The 23,614-nt window shown below is 43.4% G+C and overlaps 1 protein-coding gene across 1 annotated transcript; it reads right to left on the bottom strand.

Moving 5' to 3' along the window:
• Positions 1 to 13,913: 13,913 nt before the first annotated feature.
• LOC109753276 (uncharacterized) lies at positions 13,914 to 16,346 on the bottom strand. The gene is made up of 4 exons (XM_020312188.2): positions 15,589 to 16,346; positions 15,001 to 15,202; positions 14,443 to 14,919; positions 13,914 to 14,357 (listed from the first exon to the last, which is right to left on the bottom strand). The coding sequence occupies exons 1-4, from the start codon at positions 16,344 to 16,346 to the stop codon at positions 13,947 to 13,949; spliced, it is 1,848 nt and encodes a 615-aa protein (XP_020167777.1). The 3' UTR covers positions 13,914 to 13,946.
• Positions 16,347 to 23,614: the final 7,268 nt, after the last annotated feature.

The following is a 23,614-nucleotide window of genomic DNA, read 5'->3' on the forward strand; positions in this document are numbered from 1 at the left end:
GGAGCGATATACCTTTTGATCCACCGCTTTACCATTGGGATCGATGTCAAGTTGGCACTTGGTGGGCATTGGAGTGGACGCCGGCTTGACATCACTTAGCTTTAATCTCTTGAGCATGTGTTGAGTGTATTTGGCTTGGTTGATGAAGGTTCCTTCTCTTCTTTGCTTTACTTCAAAACCGAGAAAGAACTTCAACTCTCCCATGGAAGACATCTTGAACTTTGAGGTCATGAGTGCGGCAAATTCCTCATTGAAAGCTTTGTTAGGGGAACCAAAGATAATGTCATCAACATATAGTTGGCACACAAACAACTCCCCTTTGACCTTCTTGGTAAAAAGAGTGGGGTCGATTAGCCCAACTTCAAACCCACGATCTTGTAACAACTCGGTAAGGTGGTCATACCACGCACGTGGGGCTTGTTTAAGGCCATAGAGTGCCTTATCGAGTTGATACACATGATCGGGAAAGTAGGGATCCTCGAACCCGGGGGGTTGCTTGACATAAACCAACTCATTAATAGGACCATTAAGAAAAGCACTCTTCACATCCATTTGTTGCAACTTAAAGTTGTGATGAGAAGCATAAGCAATCAACAAACGAATAGATTCAAGGCGAGCAACGGGAGCAAAGGTTTTACCGTAGTCGATACCCTCGACTTGGGAGTAGCCTTGTGCCACCAATCGTGCCTTGTTGCGGATGATGGTCCCATGAGCATCTTGCTTGTTCTTGAATTTCCACTTGGTTCCAATGACATTGTGGTTCCCCGTTGGCCTTGGCACTAATCTCCCCACCTTGTTGTACTCAAAGTTGTAGAGTTCTTCATGCATGGCATTAAGCCAATCTGGATCTTCGAGTGCTTCATATACCTTTTGGGGTTCCACACAAGAGACAAACGCGTGATGTTCACAATAGTTTGCCAATTGTCTACGAGTGCTTACCCCCTTTTGAATGCTTCCAAGCACATTCTTCGTGAGATGACCCTTGGTGGAGAGCTTGGAAGCAATCTTGGCGGCACGACGCTCCAATTCCTCCTCGGTGGTGAGTTGAGGACCGGTCACTTGATCATCTTGAGCGCCGTCTTGAGCTTGTTCTTGATCTTGAACTTGCTCGGAGGAGAGAACTTGACCTTGGGCATCACTTGGTGTGTCACCACCATCTTGAGCATGATCTTGCCCTTGGTCTTGTTCATGAGGTTGAGGGCCTTCACTTTGTTCTTCGGAAGCGTGTGGGCCTTGGGTTGGTGATGGCTCCACTTGAGTGGAGCATTGTCCTTCTCCTTCAGCCATAAGGGGTTCCTCAATGGGTAGGATAAAACCAACACCCATTCTTCTTATGGCTTGAGGGGGAATTTCATCACCTACATCACAAGTGCCACTTTGCTCCACTTGGGAGCCGTTATTCTCATCAAACTCCACGTTACACGTCTCCTCAATAAGTCCCGTGGATTTATTGAGGACACGGTAAGCATGAGAGTTTGTAGCATAACCAACAAATATGCCCTCATAAGCTCTAGCCTCAAATTTAGACAACCGAACACCTTTCTTGAGAATGAAACACTTACACCCGAACACCCGAAAGTACTTGAGGTTGGGCTTGTTACCGGTGAGTATCTCATATGGAGTCTTGTTCAAGCCCTTATGGAGGTAGAGCCGATTGGATGCATGACACGCGGTGTTGATGGCTTCGGCCCAAAAGTTGTATGGAGACTTGAACTCCGCCATCATGGTCCTTGCGGCATCCATCAACGTCCGGTTCTTCCTCTCCGCAACACCGTTTTGTTGAGGGGTGTAAGGTGTGGAATATTGATGCTTGATCCCCTCATCACTATGAAACTCATCCAAGGTGTAGTTCTTGAACTCGGTGCCGTTATCACTTCTTATTGTCAAGATCTTTGCATTGTGTTGACGTTGGGCTTCATTTGCAAAGCCAATGACGGTTTGTTGGGTCTCACTCTTCCTCTTGAAGAAATACACCCAAGTGTATCTTGAATAGTCATCCACAATCACCAAGCAATACTTCCTACCCCCAAGACTATCAAAGGATGGAGGCCCAAAGAGATCCAAATGAAGGAGCTCCAAAGGCCTCTTCGAGTAAATGAGAGTCGTGGGAGGGTGAGCCTTCTCATGAAGCTTTCCTTCGATACAAGCACTGCAAGCACGATCTTTAGCAAAACTAACGTTCGTTAGTCCACGGACATGGTCCCCCTTGAGAAGACTTTGCAAAGATCTCATATTGACATGGGCTAAATGGCGATGCCAAAGCCATCCCACGTCAATTTTAGCCATTAGGCATGTCGCGGTCTTAGTGGGTCGCTCCGAAAAGTTAATCACATAGAGACCATTCTCGACATGCCCAACAAAGGCTACTTTAAGAGTCTTGCTCCACAAGAGGGCCATGGTATCAATATCAAAGAAGGTGGCAAAACCCATGATTGCAAGTTGACGAACGGAAAGTAAATTGTATGCAAGGGACTCAACAAGCATGACTTTCTCGATCGTGAGATCATGAGAAATGACAACTTTGCCGAGTCCCAATACCTTAGAAGACGAGGCATCACCCCACTCGACATTGGTGGGCATAGATGGAATCTTGTGCACGTCCACCACCAAGTCCTTGCTTCCGGTCATATGATTTGTAGCTCCACTATCGAGCAACCATGATCCCCCACCGGAAGCAAACACCTACAAGAGATCAATGCTTGGTTTTAGGTACCCATTTTGTAATGGGTCCTTTGACGTTAGTAACAAGGGTCTTAGGAACCCAAATAGACCATTCAATATACTCATGAGGAGAACCAACAAATTTGGCATAAACATGCCCATCACTAGCACGGCATAGCACATAAGAAGGATTAAAGTCGTCGGCTTTGTTGGAAGGGGTGGCATTGCCCTTCTTGACACCGCCACCCTTCACATTGTTCTTCTTCTCCTTGGAAGCACCCTCTCCCTCCTTCACAAAAGTTTGCTTGAGAGGAGGAGGTCGTTTGGTCTTGCCATTCTTCTTCTTGTTCTTGGGCTTGGGTGCGAACCCAATCCCCTCCTTGGCCACAACTTCCTTTTGATTGCTCAAAAGGTTGTTGAGGTTCTTCTCACCTTGTATGCATGACACAAGGCCTTTCTCAAGTTGCTCCTTTAACTTAGCATTCTCCTCAACAAGATGCACATGCTCACAACAAGGGTTAGTAGCATTTGCATTATCAATTAACACCATATGAGGAAAGGTGGCTTTCTCCTTAGTTAGCTTCACTTGGAGTTGATCATGAGACTCCTTGAGGCTAGCATGAACACCCTTCAAGACTTTGTGAGCCTTGTCGAGAATTTCAAACTCCTCTTTGAGTCTAGCAAGATCAACCCCAAGCTTTGCCTTCTCGGAGTTTAGCACACGAGACACAACAAGAGCATGATCAAGATCTTTCTTTAACTTAGCATGATCATCGTTGTATGACTCCTCAAGAGCCAAACGAAGACCATGCTCTTCGTCAAGAGCATTGGAAAGATCCAAAATCTCATCGGCATAGTCACGACTATGCCCCTCCATCTTAGAGATGGTATCTTCGTGAGCCTCGATCATGTCATTGGCTTCACCAAGTTGTTCCAAGAGAGCAACGAAGTGCTTCTTGGATTTACCCTTGAGTTTACCCATAAAGGTTTCAAACTCATTTTCCTCCACATTTGTCCCCTCATGTTCATCAATGCTATCCGTCGAAGAAGGATGATTAATGATGGTAGTTTTGATGTTGGGGGTTACCTTGTTGGTGGCTTTAGCCATGAGGCACTTGGCGGTGATGTTCTCATTGGGTGAGTCGAAGAGAGACATCCGTGGAGTCATTGCAATGGCAACGGAGGCCATGGAAACCGACTCACCATCTTCATCATCGTCATCATCCTCATTGTACTCTTCTTGTACCACCAATGCCTTGGGAGGAGTCTTCTTTGTGAAGTTGCTCTTGTTGGGGAACGACTTGGCCTTGTCCTTTCGGATGAGCTTGCCACCATTGTCTTCCCTCTTATCGTAAGGGCACTCCGCAACAAAGTGGCTCACATTGCCACAATTGAAGCAAGTCCTCACTCGTTGCTTGCCCTTTGCGCCACTTGAATTGTTCTTGTTGAAGTTTGGCCTTGTGTTCTTCTTGCTCCAAAATTTCCTTGAAGCAAGAGCCATGTGTTCATGATAGGCATACTTCGTATCTTCGAGGTTGCTCTCCTCTTCTTCCTCTTCATCCTCTTTCTCCATACTCACCTTGGCCTTTAGAGCAAGGTTGGGCTTCTTTACTCTTTGAGAGCGAAGAACCGCATTGTCGGCAGTCTTGTCCAAGATGCTCATAGCAACGAACTCATCCAACACTTCACTTGAGGACAAGGTGTGGAAGTCCGGCCTTTGACGAATGACGGAGGACATGGCTTTGTGGTAGGGCATCATTGCCTTGAGGAATTTGCGCTTGATCCAATTGTCATCCGTGTCCTTACTTCCATGATCTCGGAGAGAGACCGCGAGTTTGGTTACTCTCCGAAAAAGCTCACGAGGTTCTTCATCTTCTTTCATTGCAAACTCGTCGGCTTCATCTTACACCACTTCATAGTTGGAGCGTTGAATTCTTGCGCTTCCCCGATAGAGGGAAACCACTTGGAGCCAAGCATCTTTGGCCACGGTGTAGGGTCGGAGATGAGGAAGATCTTCGGGTGGGATTGCTTCTTGGATGATGAAGAGAGCATTCTCATTGAATTGATGATCCACGACTTCTCTAGGAGTGAAGTTACTTCGGTCATGCGGATAGAAACCTTCTTCAATGATTCTCCAAAGGTTAGTATTCACATGATTTAAATGACGCTTAAAACGATAGACCCAAGAATCAAAATCTACATTCTTCTCAATCTTAGGGGCCGGGCCGGCATGATTCAAATGAGTGGAAGGAAGCGGTCCACCATAGACAAGTGGAGGTTCCACATGGGCAAAGATGTCGGTGCCATTTTTACCACTAGAAGAAGGAGCTTTCTCGCTAGTAGCTTCCCCCTTGTCGGAGGTAGCATCTGTCACCTTGTTGGCGGGATCACCCACTTTCAACGGTGCGGTGGAAAGTTTAAGCCCTTCTAAGAATTTATTAAACATGCTTTCGACCTTGGTAGTCATGGAGGTTTTCAATGTGTCCAACGCAACATTGAATTCCTCACGAGAGACCGCGGTTCCCCCATCTCCCGTAGACGAGACCGGATTCACACCGGAGTGCTCCTCCACACCGTCTACGACGTCAACCATACTCTTCGGAGGGTAAAGTCCTTAATAAAGAGACGAGGCTCTGATACCAATTGAAAGGATCGATATAGTTGACTAGAGGGGGGTGAATAGGCACCTAACAATTTTTTAGCTTTTCTTTACCAATTTAAAGTTTGCATCAAAGTAGGTTGTCTAGATATGCAACTAAGTGAGCAACCTATATGATGCATTGACAACAAGCACACAAGCAAGCAAGGGATTTAACACAAGTACGCTTGCGAAAGTAAAGGGACGAGATAACCAAGAGTGGAGCCGGTGAAGACGAGGATGTGTTACCGAAGTTCCTTCCTTTTGAAGGGAAGTACGTCTCCGTTGGAGCGGTGTGGAGGCACAATGCTCCCCAAGAAGCCACTAGGGCCACCGTATTCTCCTTACGCCCTCACACAATGCGAGATGCCGTGATTCCACTATTGGTGCCCTTGAAGGCGGCGACCGGACCTTTACAAACAAGGTTGGGGCAATCTTCACAACTTAATTGGAGGCTCCCAACGACACCACAAAGCTTCACCACAATGGACTATGGCTCCGTGGTGACCTCAACCGTCTAGGGTGCTCAAGCACCCAAGAGTAACAAGATCCGCTAGGGATTAGTGGGGGGAATCAAATTTCTCTTGGTGGAAGTATAGATCGGGGCCTTCTCAACCAATACCGAGCAAATCAACAAGTTTGATTGGCTAGGGAGAGAGATCGGGCAAAAATGGAGTTTGGAGCAACAATGGAGCTTTTGGGGGAAGAGATTAGTCAACTTTGGGAAGAAGACCTCCTTATATAGTGGGGGGAACAATCCAACCATTACCCCCAAAACAGCCCCGCAGAGGGCGGTACTACCGCAGGAGGCAGCGGCACTACCGCTGAGCACAGCGGTACTACCGCTCCCCCGGGCGGTACTACCGTGAAGTTTGGAGGGCAAGAGAGAGACGGACCCGAGCGGTACTGCTGCGGTGGTAGGGCGGAACTACCGCTCATGAGCGGCACTGCCGCTCTACTGCCGCTGCAAAGTACCGCACAATCCGACACGAGAAATGACCCCTCGAGTCGACGCGGTAGGGGCCTGGTACCGCAACGGTACTACTGCTGAGGACCCACCGGCGGTACTACCGCTGCGGAGCGGTACTGCCTCCTGTGACCCCTAAACGGTACTACCGCTGGGTACCGCGGTACTACCGCTGAGACCAGACACAGCCCAACGAAAGGGGAAAGAGATCTCCATTGAAGCGGAAAGGCTCATAGGGTGTAAAAGGATGTGTACGTGTTGATCCCACCCTAGCATTACCAAAGTGGACCCCCTCTTGATAGTACGGTGACTCCTACGGAACTAGTCCACCAAAAAGAAGCGAAAGAGCTACACCGTCTTGAATGACACTCCGAGGGGAAAGTAATCGTCTCGTGCCAAAGGATGAATCTCTGAAATGCTCAAAGCACACGATTAGTCCGCAAACATGTTGTCATCAATCACCAAAACTACATCTAGAGATATATGCCTTAACAATGGCTCACGCTCATGTATTGCGTGAAAGTTGAAAAGGTTTGAGAACACCAAAAGTATGAAACAATTGCTTGGCTTGTCGTCGGGGTTGTGCATGATTTGAATATTTTGTGTGATGAAGATGGAGCATAGCCAGACTATATGACTTTGTAGGTATAAGCTTTCTTTGGCCATGTTATTTTGAGAAGACATAGTTGCCTTGTTAGTATGCTTGAAGTATTATTGTTTTTATGTCAATATTAAAATTTTCTTTGGAATCTTATGGATCTGAACATTCATGCCACAATAAAGAAAAATTACATGGATAAATATGTTAGGTAGCATTCCACATCAAAAATTCTGTTTTTATCATTTACCTACTCGAGGACGAGCAGGAATTAAGATTGGGGATGCTTGATACGTCTCCAACGTATCTATAATTTTTTATTGTTCCATGCTATTATATTATCTGTTTTGGATGTTTTATATGCATTAATATGCTATTTTATATTATTTTTGGGACTAACCTATTAACCTAGAGCCCAGTGCCAGTTTCTATTTTTTCCTTGTTTTTTGAGCTTCGCATGAAAGGAATACCAAACGGAGTACAAACGGAATAAAACCTTCGCTATGATTTTTCTTGGACCAGAAGACACCTGTTGGACTTCGACTCCAAGTCAGAAGACCTTGGAGCAGACGACAAGCCACAGGGGCACGCCCCCTGCCTTGTGGCCTACTCCAACACCCCCTGACCTAATTCTTCGTCCTATATATTCACATATATTCCCAAACCTCCAGAAGCGTCCACGAAAACACTTTTCCACCGCCGCAACCTTCTGTTCCCGTGAGATCCCATCTTGGGGCCTTTTCCGGCATCCTGCCGGAGGGGGATTCGATCACGGAGGGCTTCTACATCAACTCTATTGCCCTTCCGATGAAGCATGAGTAGTTTACCATAGGCCTACGGGTCCATAGCTAGTAGCTAGATGGCTTCTTCTCTCTCTTTGATTCTCAATACCATGTTCTTCTCGATGTTCTTGGAGATCTATACGATGTGATCTTCTTTTGCGGTGTGTTTGTCGAGATTCGATGAATTGTGGATTTATGATCAGCTTATCTATGAATATTATTTGAATCTTCTCTGAATTCTTATATGCATGATTTGGTATCTTTGTAATTCTCTTCGAACTATCGGTTTAGTTTGGCCAACTAGATTGGTTTTTCTTGCAATGGGAGAAGTGCTTAGCTTTGGGTTCAATCTTGCGGTGTCCTTTCCCAGTAACAGTAGGGGCAGCAAGGCACGTATTGTATTGTTGCCATCGAGGATAAAAAGATGGGTTTTACATCATATTGCTTGAGTTTATTCCTCTACATCATGTCATCTTACTTAATGTGTTACTCTGTTCTTCATGAACTTAATACTCTAGATGCAGGCAGGAGTCGGTCGATGTGTGGAGTAATAGCAGTAGATGCAGGCAGCAGTCGGTCTACTTGACACGGACGTGATGCCTATATTTCATAATTATTGCCTTAGATATCGTCATAGCTTTGCGCTTTTCTATCAATTGCTCGACAGTAATTTGTTCACCCACCATATTTTTTGCTATCTTGAGAGAAGCCTCTAGTGAAACCTATGGCCCCGAATCTATTTTCCATCATATAAGTTTCCGATCTACTATTTTGCAATCTTTTACTTTCAGATCTATAAACAAAAAAACGCAAAAATATTTACTTTATCTTTTGTTTAGCTTCATCTATCTCTATCAGATCTCACTTTTGCAAGTAACCGTGAAGGGATTGACAACCCCTTTATCGCTTTTGGTGCAAGTTGTTTGATTGTTTGTGCAGGTATTGGTGATTTGTGCGTTGTCTCCTACTGGATTGATACCTTGGTTCTCTAACTGAGGGAAATACGTATCTCTACTTTGCTGCATCACCATTTCCTCTTCAAGGGAAAAACCAACGCAAGCTCAAGAAGTAGCATGTGCTTACATGCCTATCTTTATGATTGTCTATGTATGATCTCTCACTTATATCTTTGGTGATGTGTGCATATTATTTCACTCTTCATTTTCTGCGCTCCAACAAGATGTATGTGACATGGAAGAGTGACCCATGATCCCAATCAATTGTGCATTTGCACAGGGGCGGACGCACGTTGAGCTCAGTGGGGGCAAATGCCCCCACTCGATTTTCGGCTCCCGTAATACTAAGCCCATGGTATAAGGCCTTGCCCCCACTAAGCCCATACTCTTTGCCCCCACTCATCTATTTTTCTGGTTATTTTCCAAACAAAAGTCAGCCCATATGGCTTGGTCACGCACGAACTACCAGCAGGCTTTGCAAAACAGCGTACTAGCCTTTCCTTTCGTGAATCGCAACAGAGTCCGGACGCGACGCGCCGCCTCTCTTCCGCCCAGTCACCCAGTCGCCCAGACGGCGCCCTCGCCAGATCGCCTTCGAGAGATCCGCATTGTACACGTTGCCGGCCGGTCGGCGTGCCGTTCTTTGATCCTTGCGCCATTGATTGCTCAAGGTAAGCCCTGGACCTAGCTTCACTTCATCTTTACAATCTTCTGTTCTACTAATTCTTAAATTGGTGTTCTTTTCCAACTTTCATGTTAGAAAGCAGTGAGTTTTACTTTTTGACGATGCAACCAAGGTGCTTCTGCGATTTCATATAGATCGACTAAAGAAAAAAAATACATGGTGGTGTGTTTTATCAAAAGGGAAACTAGGACAAAAACTAAAAGAGAAAAACGAGGAGAAAGTAAGGAAATACAACGATGTCGATGCCGGTCGACAAAAAACACCATTGATTGAAATGAAGAGATTTTTTTCTTTTCTTTTTTGCAAAATCTACAACTGGCAACACTCACAAATTTGTTGATTTGAACTAACTTTCTGGGAATCCATCTAAAAGAAAGAGAAATACATATTTCCATTGCTTTGTAGAAAAGAAAATTTCGGATATTATCCCTAATGAGGTGATAGTTAATCGATTCCATGGAAAAGTCGTCAGTTGGACGAAATGGAAGGAGGTGATGCGCTCAAGATTATTTCTCATTAGATTTTAACATGTTTTCTCTTTACAAATTGCATGCTATAATTTGTGTTCAAGACTAAAAAATGGCATATTGATATTTCTCAATTTACCGGCTCTTCAGTGATTATGTGTGAACTTATCGTTGGCAATGAACTTATCGTAATTATGTGTGATGAAATTATATTATATAGAAATATATGATGTTTTTTTAGTTGTGTCACTATTTTGTATAAATGATTTAGCCATTAGTTCTCACACATATCTCTGCAAAAAAAGTCATATGCATCTTTGCCCCCTCTCAGTTTTTATCCTGGCTCCGCCCCTGCATTTGCATTCAAACACAAATTTTAAATAATGCACAAATTTAGGGGGATCTCTTGCTTATCACATACTTCTCAAAGCTACGATGTATTACATTCATTTTATCATTTGTCAAGCTTTGATCTATATGTTGTCATCAATTACCAAAAAGGGGAGACTGAAAGTGCAACTAATCTCCGGGTGGTTTTGGGAATTCATAACAACATATAGCTCATTGAATTAATATCCATTCAAGATAAATATTTCAGGAAGTTCAATGAGTGGCATGGCATGGACTAGAGAAGTGGACCCCTCAAAATGCTAAGGACATGCATTGGCAAAAGCTCAAGTGACCGGTCGCCGTTGACCAGTCGTTGACTTTAAAAAAATACGTAAAGTAAAAAAAAGAAAATCCGCAAAATAATGGAAGAAAATCGTGAATTCGTAAATGTTCACGAAATTTGAAATAATGTTCACAAACTTCAGAAAAAGTTCACGAATTCAGAAAAATAGTTTGTCAAATTTGAAAAAAGTTCATTGAATTTGAAAAAGTTCATCAATTTTAAAAGACTTCATAAAGTTTCAAAAAACCTCCATAGAGTTTGGAAAAATTTCATCTAATTTGAAAAAGTTCATGGAATTTGGTTAAAATTCATCCATTTTGAAAAAAGTTCACCAAATTAAAAATATCTTCTTCGATTTTGAAGAAAAGTTCATCGAATTTGAAAAAAGTTAGTAAAATTTAATAAAAGTTCATCAATTTTACAAAAGTTTCTTTTATTTTACAAAAAACCGCTTGAGATGGAAAAGGAAAGGAAAAGAAAAAAAAGGAAAGAACAAAAGAGAAAAAAAGAAAGAACAAAAGGGGGAAGAAGATGTACGTGATCACAAAGGTGAATTGTTTGAGTTGGTTTGTGCCTATTACACTGAATTCGGTGGCGCGAGTTTGAATCCCACCTCACGCGCTTTTTTCAGCAAGTTAGAAAATGGAAAAAAAACTGAAAATGGGCTGGCCCATCGCTGAGACAGGGTGTGCGTCCGTTTGTGGGAACTGACAAACGAACGGTGAGGGCGCGGTATAGGATTTGCCGAGAGCTAACTAGACGAACCACCGTCTCGTCTTTGAACCAATTCAGATCAGTTTTTGAAGCTTCTGTTGGGTGTTTTTTCCTTCTTTGTTTCTATGTGCTTTTTATGTTGGTTTTCTTCGCTTTTTGTTGGTATTTTTTTCTTATTTGTTTTATTTTATTTTATTTGTCCTCCGCTTTTTAAATACACGTTGACTTTTTTAATACAGGTTGAATATTTTTATATACACGCCAAACATTTTCTAGATACACGTTGAATTTATTTCAAGTACATCTTGAACATTTTATCTGGATACATATTGAACATTATAAATACCCAAGAAATATATGTCCCAAAAATGATATATCCAAGGTATGATACAGAGAAATGATATACCCACGAAATACACACACAAAATTGGCCAGCGTATACCCGAAAAACAGAGAGATGATATACCCAAAAAATACAGAGAAATGACATACCCAAGGTATGATACAAAGAAATGATATATGCAAGAAATATTTGTCCCATAAATGATATACCCCAACTTGATAATTAAAATTGACATACTGGGAAATTACATACGCAAAATCTATTTACTTGAATGTCACATATCTTGTATTTTGTATGTATGGAACGTCGTTCCAAAATACTTCAAATATAGGTACATACCTAGGACATTATATGTGCATACATATACTATGCATGCAGGATGCACATGCGTACGCCACAAAATGTAGCACGGTTCTATGTATATACCTTCCACCAAGTTTCTATTCTTCATGCAAGAAAATAAATAAATAAGAATTAATTGCATTTATCCCTTCCTATGTAGCGCATGATATTCCATTTCTAAATACAAGTCTTTTTATATATTTTAATAGGACTACATACAGATGTCTGTAGACATATTTTAGAGTGTAGATTCACTCATTTTGCTCCGTATATAGTCCATATTTGAATCTCTAAAAAGACCTACATTTATACTAGGCACTTTCCATTATTTTCATATCAAGCACATATGGAAGGCGCCTAATACTCCCACCCGTTACAATTTGCATGCATCAATCTGAGATCCAATGGTGGAGAGGTAAGGAGCCTCGGTGTCCAAAATGGTCGTCATATTCAGTATATTTTGAAATATAGACAAGAAAAAGGAAAAACAAACTAAGTACAAGCAGGCGAAGTGAAGTAACATGACAATTATTTGGCCGGTCCTCCACAAACGGTTGTTGAGGTGAGGGAACCGTTTGTCTCGCAATAAGCGAGAGGTAGACACGCCTGGTGGGCGACACTCTCTTGGGAGCTCCTCTTTAGTTCCTTTAGCGCCAAACAGATCCTAATAGTGTTGCTGTTGCTCTTGCTGAAAGTTTTCATATGATGTTGCTGAATTTTGCAATGGGAAACATAGAGAGATGATGGATTAACCTTGCAAAAATGGCATGCATGATCTTGTTGTTATATGACACAAGAATTTTGATCAAGTTTTTATATTGCTGGATGGATCAAGTTTTTATATTGCAAAATTTGTATTGCTGAATGGATCAAGTTGTTACTGTATGACACCAAAATAGTAGATCAAGTTTTTATACTGTAGAATTTAGTTTTCTATTGTTGCTGAATTGAGCAAGTTGTTGCCTACACTTGTGTTTTATATAACCAAGAATTGTGTATCAAGTTTGTGTAATTTATTATCGCCAAGTGTATTCTTATATAATAGCTCAAATTTCCAAATAACCAAAATAGCCTTTAAGTAATTGCTAGCCATATCTGTGTTTTCCCATGTTGACAAAAAATAATATCTAAACTGAGTGAAAATCCAAACTGCAGCACTTCCGAGGTGATAGGGTTGACAGGATTTTTGAAATTTGGTCATATGAGGACTTAGAGAAAAATATATGTGAAAGTGACTACATCGGCATACCCTTGGCCATTTCACAATTTAACCGAGAATGCTCAGTCTACCAAAACAATGTAGAAAAAATAGTTTAAATCAGCTGGCACAACAAGGAGTAAACCGATGGCGTCATTTACTATGTGAGTTAGTCGACATGAAATTATGTTGCCTGGCAAAATGTTAAGAAAGAAAATCTCAAGTTACGGTAACAAATGCACCGAGACATAGGCCCTATTTGTTTGGGCTTTTGCTTCTGCTTTTGCAGCTTTTTCACTTTGACCAAAAAGCCATAAATGCTCCTAAATAGGTGCTTTTGGAGCTTTTATGGCTTTCGATGAATCAATATAACAATATTTAGCTCCAAAAGACATAAAAGCTCCAAAAGCACGTATTTAGGAGCTTCTATAGCTTTTTGGCCAAAGTGAAAAAGCTGCAAAAGCAGAAACAAAAGCCCAAACAAACAGGGACATAGTCTTTTACTTCTCCTAAAGAAGTAAGAAATAAATAGATCTTTGAAATTTTACAACAAGAAATAAGTAGATCAGCACAAACAAAAGTGTTCTAATCAACAAATAAATAGATCAGCACAAACAAACAGGGACATAGTCTTTTACTTCTCCTAAAGAAGTAAGAAATAAATAGATCTTTGAAATTTTACAACAAGAAATAAGTAGATCAGCACAAACAAAAGTGTTCTAATCAACAAATAAATAGATCAGCACAAACAAAATTGTTCTCATAAATTGATATCCATTTAATTTACACATTTATTTCTGTTTTCGTTAAAGTATAACTTATCACGGAAACTCAGAGCTAATGCTCTACGCGTATATCCACAAAACACTAACGATGGGAACTCGTGAAACACTCTACCAAGTTACAGTATGTATGTATGGTTCTATATATGGAAAAGAACCAAGTCAGGGTCTACTCCTTTTGGAACGCTGGCAATCTGATTACTAATGTCCGACATGGAGAGTGCAATTTTATTGGCACTCTCTAAGTAGCTCTGAAACTTCTTATGATTGACAACGGGCTTATCCATCATATCCGCAAGCTTTGGCTGGTCCTTATTTTGTTTCAATGGTTCTATGCCAAGAGATAATTCCTCCCTCATGATGTGGTACTTGACTGCCTGTTTCCTAAAGGTCCAGTTGCCAGTGATCCAGTCGAATTTGTACAAAGCGAGGAAGCGGTGTCCGTATGTCGCTATGAACTCGATGGCGGAAAGGATAAATTTAAACTCCTCCTTGGAGAGGTAGTAACTAAAGCTCAATCTGGTCCATCCTGGCTTCAGTCCACTGTAACCCTGAAATTTTTGTGATGGCAAACAGTAACATTAATACCATGTATAGTAAAAAGCAAGTTGACATTTGTTCTAATGTTTGTGATACCTCAAGGACAGCGGACCGAATGCGAAGTGAGAGTTCGTTCTCGACATTGAGCAATGTGTGGCCATAGGGACCTGCGCAAGCACAACCTCCCCTCGCCTGGATGCCGAAAAGATCATTCAAAAGCCTAGTCACAAAACGACCATGGAGGGGTAGTTGCTTGTGCCTCATCGTATCCAATTGTTTATCACAACCAGGCTCATCAAAATCATCAAATGGCTTCTTCACGGTTACTGATGGGTAGATTAGGAATGAGAAGATTGGTATACGATGGGCACTTGTGTTGCCTAGCACCCTAACATTTGGATTATTGACAAGCCTTTTCATTGCCATCTCTGAGAACACTCGCTCGCGAAGGTCCATCGTGTCATACCCAACATACTCCTTCACCCAGAACGCAAGCGATGCACGGATCTTTTGTAGTATCGGCGGTGTGCCAGCATCCTCACGCTCCTCGATATCGTCGTAGTATAGTGTGTCCTGCATATCATATGATTATTCATGTATTTACATGACACACAATACACATATTTGGCAATGATTCATAATTTGTTTTCTCACCTCCTCATTGAAGCCATTGACATAGGCCACTGTGCCGCCTCCGCACGTTGAGGGAGGCTGGGAATGGAGCTTATACAATGATTTGTTCATGAGAAGGATGCCCGGTGTGCCCGGTCCTCCGACAAATTTGTGAGGGCTCAAGAAAACGGCATCATACCCATCGGTTTCACCAGACTTCATATCGATCTTGACATAGGGTCCACTGCACAAAGGATAATAATTTAAATTTCTGGACCAAGTTTGTTGATCCACCAATGAAATAGTAGAAATGAAGCACAAGCTGGAATCGGCGAGTGAGAAACTCAATGTAAGATAATAGGATTGTAGAATGGTTCAATGGTTCCAAAGTGTGTAAAGACAAAATAATTATACACTATGCTTTTTACCAGTTAATTTCCTCTAAGTACACAAATCAGTAGCAACAGAAAAACATACTAGTATACTGATTTGTTTTGAAGGGACGCATGCACTTTGAAGGAGCTTAATTACACTAAGCTTGGTCATAAGAGAGAATGGAATTCAGATTGTCAAATCCATGCAGGTCACATGCCACGAAAAAGAGAGCAAAGAAAGCGAGTATCACAGCACCTCGCGGCGAAGTCGAAGCATGCGAACGCGCCGTGCTGGTGAAGAACGCGGGCGATCTCGCGCGTATCCGTCATGACGCCGGTGACGTTGCTGCACGCCGAGAAAGATCCCAGCATGGGTCGATCCGCGTACTCTGGCGATCCGAGCGCGCGGCGGAGCGCAGCGACGTCGACGAGTCCATTGGCGTCGACGCCGATCTCAACCACCTCCGCCAGGCTCTGGCGCCACGACAGAAGGTTGGAGTGGTGCTCGTACGGCCCGACGAAGACCACCCATCGCTCCTCGGCACGCAGTTGCGCCGAAAGCCGGTTGCGCATCTCAATGGACGGCAATGCCACGCCGATGATCTCCTGCAGGCGCTTGATGGCCGCGGTCGTGCCGGCGCCGCAGAAGATGAGCGCGTCGCCGGGGCCGGCACCCATGCAGCGCTTGATGTAGCGCGCCGCCTTGTGCACCAGCCGCGTCGTGTTGCTCCCGACGTGGCTGTCATCCGTGTGCGTGTTTCCGTAGAACGGGAGGACCTGTTTCACGAGATAGTCCTCGATGTAGCTCAGGCTCCGGCCGGACGCCGTTTGGTCGGCGTAAGTCAGCGCACGGCGCCCGAACGGCGTGTCGAACTCGACGTCCTTGCCGATCAGCTGCGACCGGAGCCACTCCACCTTGTCGTCCGTCGCCGCCGCACCCTTCTCCGACTTGCCCGTGACGCCGAGAAGGCTCAGCAGGGTGGCGTTCATGGAGGCCTCTACCGTGTGATCCATGGATGCCGCGGCTTGAATCTCCTTAGCAGGTTGGCGGAGTTGGCGATGGGACAATAGTATTAGTGGCAAATGGCGATGGGAAATGGTTTCGATGTATATTGCTTGCAAGGGCACGCAGGTATATATAGCCATCGCTAGCTTCACGTGGAAGATAATCGCATGCAACTACACATGAGTTCAACGCGTTGAACGGTGCGAAGAACAGAGAACACGAAATGGAAGATGGGGTATCGGAATTGCTTCCTGTGGAACATATTTCAATGCTTGGTCAACGGAATTGCATCTATATCCTGTTGTCTTTTACTACCACTGCTATTGCATCTATCGTTTTATATCTAGCTAAGAAATTTTTCTTCTATTTTACAACATGAGACATTCTTTCCCACTCATGTTTGGGGTTTCCTATGAAACGCCACTGGCAGCAACCTATAACCATTTTCTTCACTTGTGTATCAATTTGCTTTGTCCCTTTAAAAAAACACCATGTAGACCTTTTTTTTTTTGCGAAACAACACCATATAGACTGGCTTAGAATTAAGTCTCGACTGTTTAAATTTATATTGTGGAGAAATGCAATTCAACCGAGTCTTGAATTCAAGGCCTATAGAATTTAACATTACCTTAAGTTGTGTATGCGAGGTAATTCTCCTAAAGTTTGAATTAGTGGTAAGATATGGGTAACATACTTGTACCTACTTAGTGTACATACTGCATTTTTGTTAAATGTATCACAACAAAGACCAAACAAGCTTCTCTTATTTCTTCTCCTCTTGCCTCCATACCCTTCTTCTAAGCCATAAATCAAGATACTAGTCTATTTTCTATAATGTTCTATTTGCGTATTTACTAACATGTATCTCTGTCTTTCAAGCCTTGAAGTGGCTGCAGTCATTGCCTCCTATATTATTGGGTGCATTTCTTTCTCACTTTGGGTCCTCTCCTTCACCGCAGCCAGCCCGCCATGCCGCCGGACATCAGCGAAAGATTAATAATATAGTGGTGTTCATAGTCGGATCATGGTACTAATAAATATTCTAATACATGTATGAGAACGACCATGGCTAATGAACCCGTCAAAGGTCTCTTCGTATCTATGAATTTTTGTTTGTTATTCTCCTACTTGTTTTTTAGGCAAACTCGCTAGCTTTATTACGTTGTCACCGCAGTTACTGGGACGAATAGAAGGTCACCAGGATGGCATAACCAAGTATGACAGCTAACCCTTAATGTAAGAGCATGCTTAGCCAGATTATGGATACCAGCATTTACTATATATTTGTAAGTGTTCATTGGTGTGTAATTTCACTCATGGCTCATATTCATAATTTTTACATAATGTAAATATAATCCGAGTGAATATTAATATAAAATTTTATATTTTATATTTAAATAATTTTTTAATCAGTTAACATTTTATTAATTATAAAAATATGCATAAATTTATTCAAATGTTTGAATAACTAAAATAATATTCCTGAACTATCATTAAAAATATTTTTATATTATAAAAACATTGCTATAATTCATATATATTATTGCAACTATACTATTTTTTTAATAATACGTGAATATTTCTAATATTACATGAACATTTTGTAAATGTTAGTTATTTTATTTTTATGTAGAGTATTTACAACACATTAATAGTCGAATTTTATCTGTATTACTGTGATTATAATTTACATTTTTTAAGACACCGATTATAATTTACACACTTATACTTGTCGCATAATCTCTTTCATCTCCTCTGGATTGGTACGGTATGGTGCATGGTTGGGTAGCGATGCATCGGAAATTAACTCAATCTGATGCTCAATCCCTCGGATAAATGGTAATCCCGATGGCACGTCTTGTGGAAACACGTCAGCTAACTCATGTAAAATGTTAGTGACAACAGAAGGTAAAGAGGGTGACACGTCCTCGAACGAAAATAAAGCCTCTTTGCACATAAAAGTATAGGAAACAGATTTGCTAATATTTAGATCATCAATATCAGATTTGGTGGCAAGTAAACATCCATTTTTCAATTTATTCTGAGAGGCACATCTTGTGGATTGTTATGCTTATTGTGTTACTGACATTCTTTTGCCACAATCTGATTTTCAATCTCATTTTGCTTCTGTTTTGCATTACTAGCTCTCTTAAGAACATCTTTCAAAATGTGTTCAGGATAATTTACAAACTTTTAAAACTTTGCTAAGAAAAAAAGAACATGTGCTAAATGAGCCGCAGTGATTGTAGCCCATTTAAGTACCAAAAATGTTTTTTTATTTTCCACATGGAACATTATGATACCCAATTGCTATTAGAAACTAGTTGGCTTGTTGGTCAGCTGAGGCCGCACCCACCTGGTCGCGGGTTTAAGTGCCGATCGGCACCCCATTTACATTTTTTTATAATCTTGTTTCGCCACTACAAGATGGCATCACGCCATGTCAGCCATATACGATGCCACATCCGCACATTTTACGTCAACGGGATAAGATTAGCACCGTATTTACATCTTCATGCCAAGTTTTAGAACCAGCTCGATGTATTTTTCAAGTTCACGCACTCAAGTGAACATTCGTGGCAAGTTTGTGCACCACTGATGTATTTACCTCTTGAATAAAAGGTCTCAAGTAAGCCATAAATTGAGGAGAATGGCGTTTTGGCTGCCGGGAGTGCGCACCCCCGCATGAATAGTAAACAAAAAATATATAGTAAATGTTTTCAAAATATTCTGAATTTTTTTGTAGATGCTTGTGTTAGTGTCGCAAGCATCCTTGAAAACTTTCATGTGAAACGGAGCAGTTGGGTTTCGCCGGTAAAAAAACAAATTTAGGGTAACATTTAGTGTTTTTTTCTTTTTGCACAGGACAAATGTTTAATCTTTTTGCCTACAAATTTGTATGTAGCATTTGGATGTGACAAAGAACACATAAAATTTATGTAAAAAAAATTTGACATTGAAAAAAATATTTTCGCACGCAAAAGCACGCGCTCCCGGGAGCACCAACGGATATCTCCATCCTAAAAGCCTCCCTATCCGAGAGAGTGGTTCAGCTAGTGACTACCGGAGTCATTGATTAAGGCCAACTTCAGCGCACGACCCCAAACAGATGTCTGTTTTGCCCAAATTCTGTCCGTTTGGCTAGGGCAATGGGGTCGTGTCCGGGCAGTTTCTGCGATGCGGTGCCATGCGCCCAACGCGTGGACGCATCCCGGTCGCATCCTGTCGGCGTACATTTTCTTTGCAAGCCCATAACTATTTTTATCATTGATTTTTGATATATGGGAATACATCACCAAATTTTGACTAGAAAAGCGAGACCAAAGAAAACAAGAATCACAAGAATACATTTTAGAAGATATCCAACTTCCATAATTGCTCCTGTAAGTTGGATTAGTGCCTTCTCCATGCATTCATTGTTGATCTGTGGAGGCTCGATTTTGCGTGCTTCTTTCTTCTTCGAGTGTAAAGAAGTAGACGTTGCTTCCTCACATTTAGTCTCATGTTTAGCTTCTATTCTAGCAATAAGTGCACTAGTCTCATCTCTAGCCTCTACGCTAGCTAAAAGTGCACGAACATCTACTAAATTGTGCTCTATCAATATATCGATGTACTCTTCTTCTCAATATCAAAACTTGCATTCATTCTACACAATAAAATTTTAAGTTAGTTGTAACGCTCGGATAGTTATGCTACAGTAATTCCCTGCTAATGATGCCACGTCACCATGATTACCATTAATTAAACCTGCGTTGATTCAAACGGAATTCAAATTCAAATTTAAACTAAAGCCAAACACTAAAAGTTCTCAATCATTAAACTAAAATGTTCTAAATGTGAAAATAAATGCAGAGGCTTATTGGCAAAGGAATCAACTTTTTATAAAATATTTAAATGCCCTTATTTAAATAAAACTGCAGCTTAGACAAATAAATAAATGCCTTCTTCAATTAATAAAATATTAATTAAGTTATTTAATTGCCCAAAACTATTGGGGCAGTGGCATGTTTATTAAAACTAAATTAAGTACAACTTTGGTATTTTACAAAACTATAATAAAATAAAATAAACTAAAAGAAAACATAAAAGAAATATAAACAAAAGGTAAAAAAATAGAGAAGTGGCACACTGCGCTTAGGCCTGCTGGCCACAGTGCGGCCCAGCTCACCTAAGCCACCATCGTCCTCCTCCTGTTCACCGCGCCTCGTGGACGGCCCGAGCGCGTCCATGGCCGGGATTGCCACGCGCCGGCCATCCCCCGGTCCCCTGGTGGATAAGAGCACCCCGGCACCCCTCCCCCGAAACCCTAGAACCCCACTTCCCCTTCCCTTGCACGCTCTCTCCCTCGCTCTCCCATCTCGCCCCAAGCCCGCCGCCAAGATCCATCGTAGGCGCGGCCACCATGCTCCCCGCGCCTCGCCGACGAGTCCAACAGCTCCGCCTGCTTCCTCAACTCCCTCTCCGACCAAGGGTTCAAGCTCGGCGCCACCACAGCCCCGGGGATCGAGTTCTTCCTCGCCTACGGTCGCCGGTGCTCCTCCGCCAATTGCCGACGCCCTGCTGCTCCTACGCACTCACCGGGCCTACGTGAGCCTCCTCGGTGAGCACTGCGTCTTCCCCTCCGTTTTCCCCTTGCCGCGTAGCCTCTAGCCACGGCACCCGCCATGGCCGAGCCCACCGCCGCCGTTAGCTTCGCCGCCGCACACGCCGCTACTGCCGCTTGCGTTCGAGCCCACAAACGTGCTCCTGGAGCTGCCATGAGTCCAACGCACGCACGCCCGCAGCCCCTAGTGCCCCTAGCTTCGGTTACGCTTTCGCCCGCACGCGGCCGCCGCTCAGCTCGACGCCGGCGACATCTCCGGCCACATCGGGACGAACCGCTCACACCACTAGATGCGCCTCTTCGCGCTCGTTCGAACGAGCCCAAGCACGCACGGATCAGTGCCCTGGGCACATTTTCTAGTGAACTCCGGCGGGCCAGCGCCGTGTATTTGGCCGCCGGCGGCAAAAGCCGGCCGCGCTGACCTGGCCTGGCCTGGGGCCACCCCGCTGGGTCACTCACCAGTGGGCCCGGCCCCCCCTGTTGACCAGTTGACTAAGTCAACTATGATGACTGGGCGGGCCCTGTCTATGACATGTGGGTCCCGCCTGTTAAAATGATTTTTCATAAATAACTAAATCTATTAATTAATTAAATTAATTAATTGAAACACTAATTACACACTGATCAGTAGGCCCCCCACTAATTCTATTAACTAGATTAAACTAACTCAGCTAATTAAACCACTGACAATGACATGTGGGTCCCACTGGACCCACAGGTCAGGTTCGGCTCTGGTCAGCGGACTGTTGACCGCTGACGTCACCTCTACGTCATGCTGACGTCACCACACACTGTTCTGGATAATGCTGATTTGAAATAAATAAATAAATTCTAAAAATGTTTAAAATCTTTAGAAAATCATAGGAAATAAACCGTAACTCGGATGGAAAAACTTTGTACATGAAAGTTGCTCAGAACGACGAGACGAATCCGAATATGTAGCCCGTTCGTCCACCACACATCCCTAGCATAGCGAACACACAACTTTCCCCTCCGGTTCATCTGTCTGAAAACGCGAAACTTTGGAGATACTTTCCCGGATGTTTTCCCCCTTCGCCAGTATCACTTACTACCGTGTTTGGGCACCCCTAGCAATGCTCATTGTCATGTCATGCATCGTCATGCGTATGTTTGCATTATATTTATTGTTTCTTCCCCCTCTTCTCTCGCTAGACACCGAGACCGACGCCGCTGCTACCCAGTACGACTACGGTGTTGACGACCCCTCCTTCTCAGCTGAGCTTCCAGGCAAGCCCCCTCCTCCCCCTTGATCACCAGATATCGCATATTCTTCTCTATACTGCTTGCATTAGAATAGTGTAGCATGTTACTGCTTTCCGTTAATCCTATTCTGCTGCATAGCTTGTCTTTGCTACTACTGTTGTTACCTTTACCTGCAATCCTACATGCTTAGTATAGGATGCTAGTATTCCATCAGTGGCCCTACATTCTTGTCCGTCTGCCATGCTATACTATCGGGCCGTGATCATTCGGGAGGTGGTCACGGGTATATACTATATACTTTATACAGATAGGATGCTAGTATTCCATCAGTGGCCCTACATTCTTGTCAGTCTGCCATGCTATACTATCGGGCCGTGATCACTCGGGAGGTGGTCACGGGTATATACTATATACTTTATACATGATACATGTGGTGACTAAAGTCGGGTCGGCTCGTGGAGCACCCGCGAGTGATTCACGGATTGGGGGCTGAAAGGACCTTTGTCCCGACGGCCCTCTGTGTGGATCTTTGTGGCGGAGCGACAGGGCAGGTTGAGACTACCTAGGTGAGAGGCGGGCCTGGCCCTGGTCGGCGTCCTCGGTTACTTCAAAATAACACGCTTAACGAGTTCTTGGTATTTTATCTGAGTCTGACCATTTGGTCTATACGCACTAACCAACTACGTGGGAAAGTTATGGGCACTCGACGTCGTGGTATCAGCCGAAGCCTTCTTGACGTCAGCGACTGAGCGGCGCGCGCCGGGTTGGACCGCGTAACGTGACTTCCTTTGTAATGGAGGTTGCTAGGTCTGCTCTCCGGTCGCGTACGCAACGTGCAGGTGTGCAATGGGCGATGGGCCCAGACCCCTGCGCGCATAGGATTTAGACCGGTGTGCTGACCTCTCTGTTGTGCCTAGCTGGGGCTGCGACGTGTTGATCTTCCGCGGCCGGGCATGACCCAGAAAAGTGTGTCCGGCCAAATGGGATCGAGCGTGTTGGGTTATGTGGTGCACCCCTGCAGGGAAGTTTATCGATTCGAATAGTCGTGTCCCTCGGTAAAAGGATGACCCGGAGTTGTACCTTAACCTTATGACAACTAGAACTGGATACTTAATAAAACACACCCTTCCAAGTGCCAGATATAACCCGGTGATCGCTCTCTAACAGGGCGACGAGGAGGGGATCGCCGGGTAGGATTATGTTATACGATGCTACTTGGTGAACTTACCATCTACTCTCTCCTACATGCTGCAAGATGGAGGTGGCCAGAAGCGTAGTCTTCGATAGGATTAGCTATCCCCCTCTTATTCTGGCATTCTGCAGTTCAGTCCACCGATATGGCCCTTTACACATATACCCATGCATATGTAGTGTAGCTCCTTGCTTGCGAGTACTTTGGATGAGTACTCACGGTTGCTTTTCTCCCTCTTTTCATCCTTTCCTTTCTAC

Source organism: Aegilops tauschii, chromosome 2, assembly GCF_002575655.3.
Source record: "Aegilops tauschii subsp. strangulata cultivar AL8/78 chromosome 2, Aet v6.0, whole genome shotgun sequence".
Classification (NCBI taxonomy): domain Eukaryota; kingdom Viridiplantae; phylum Streptophyta; class Magnoliopsida; order Poales; family Poaceae; genus Aegilops; species Aegilops tauschii.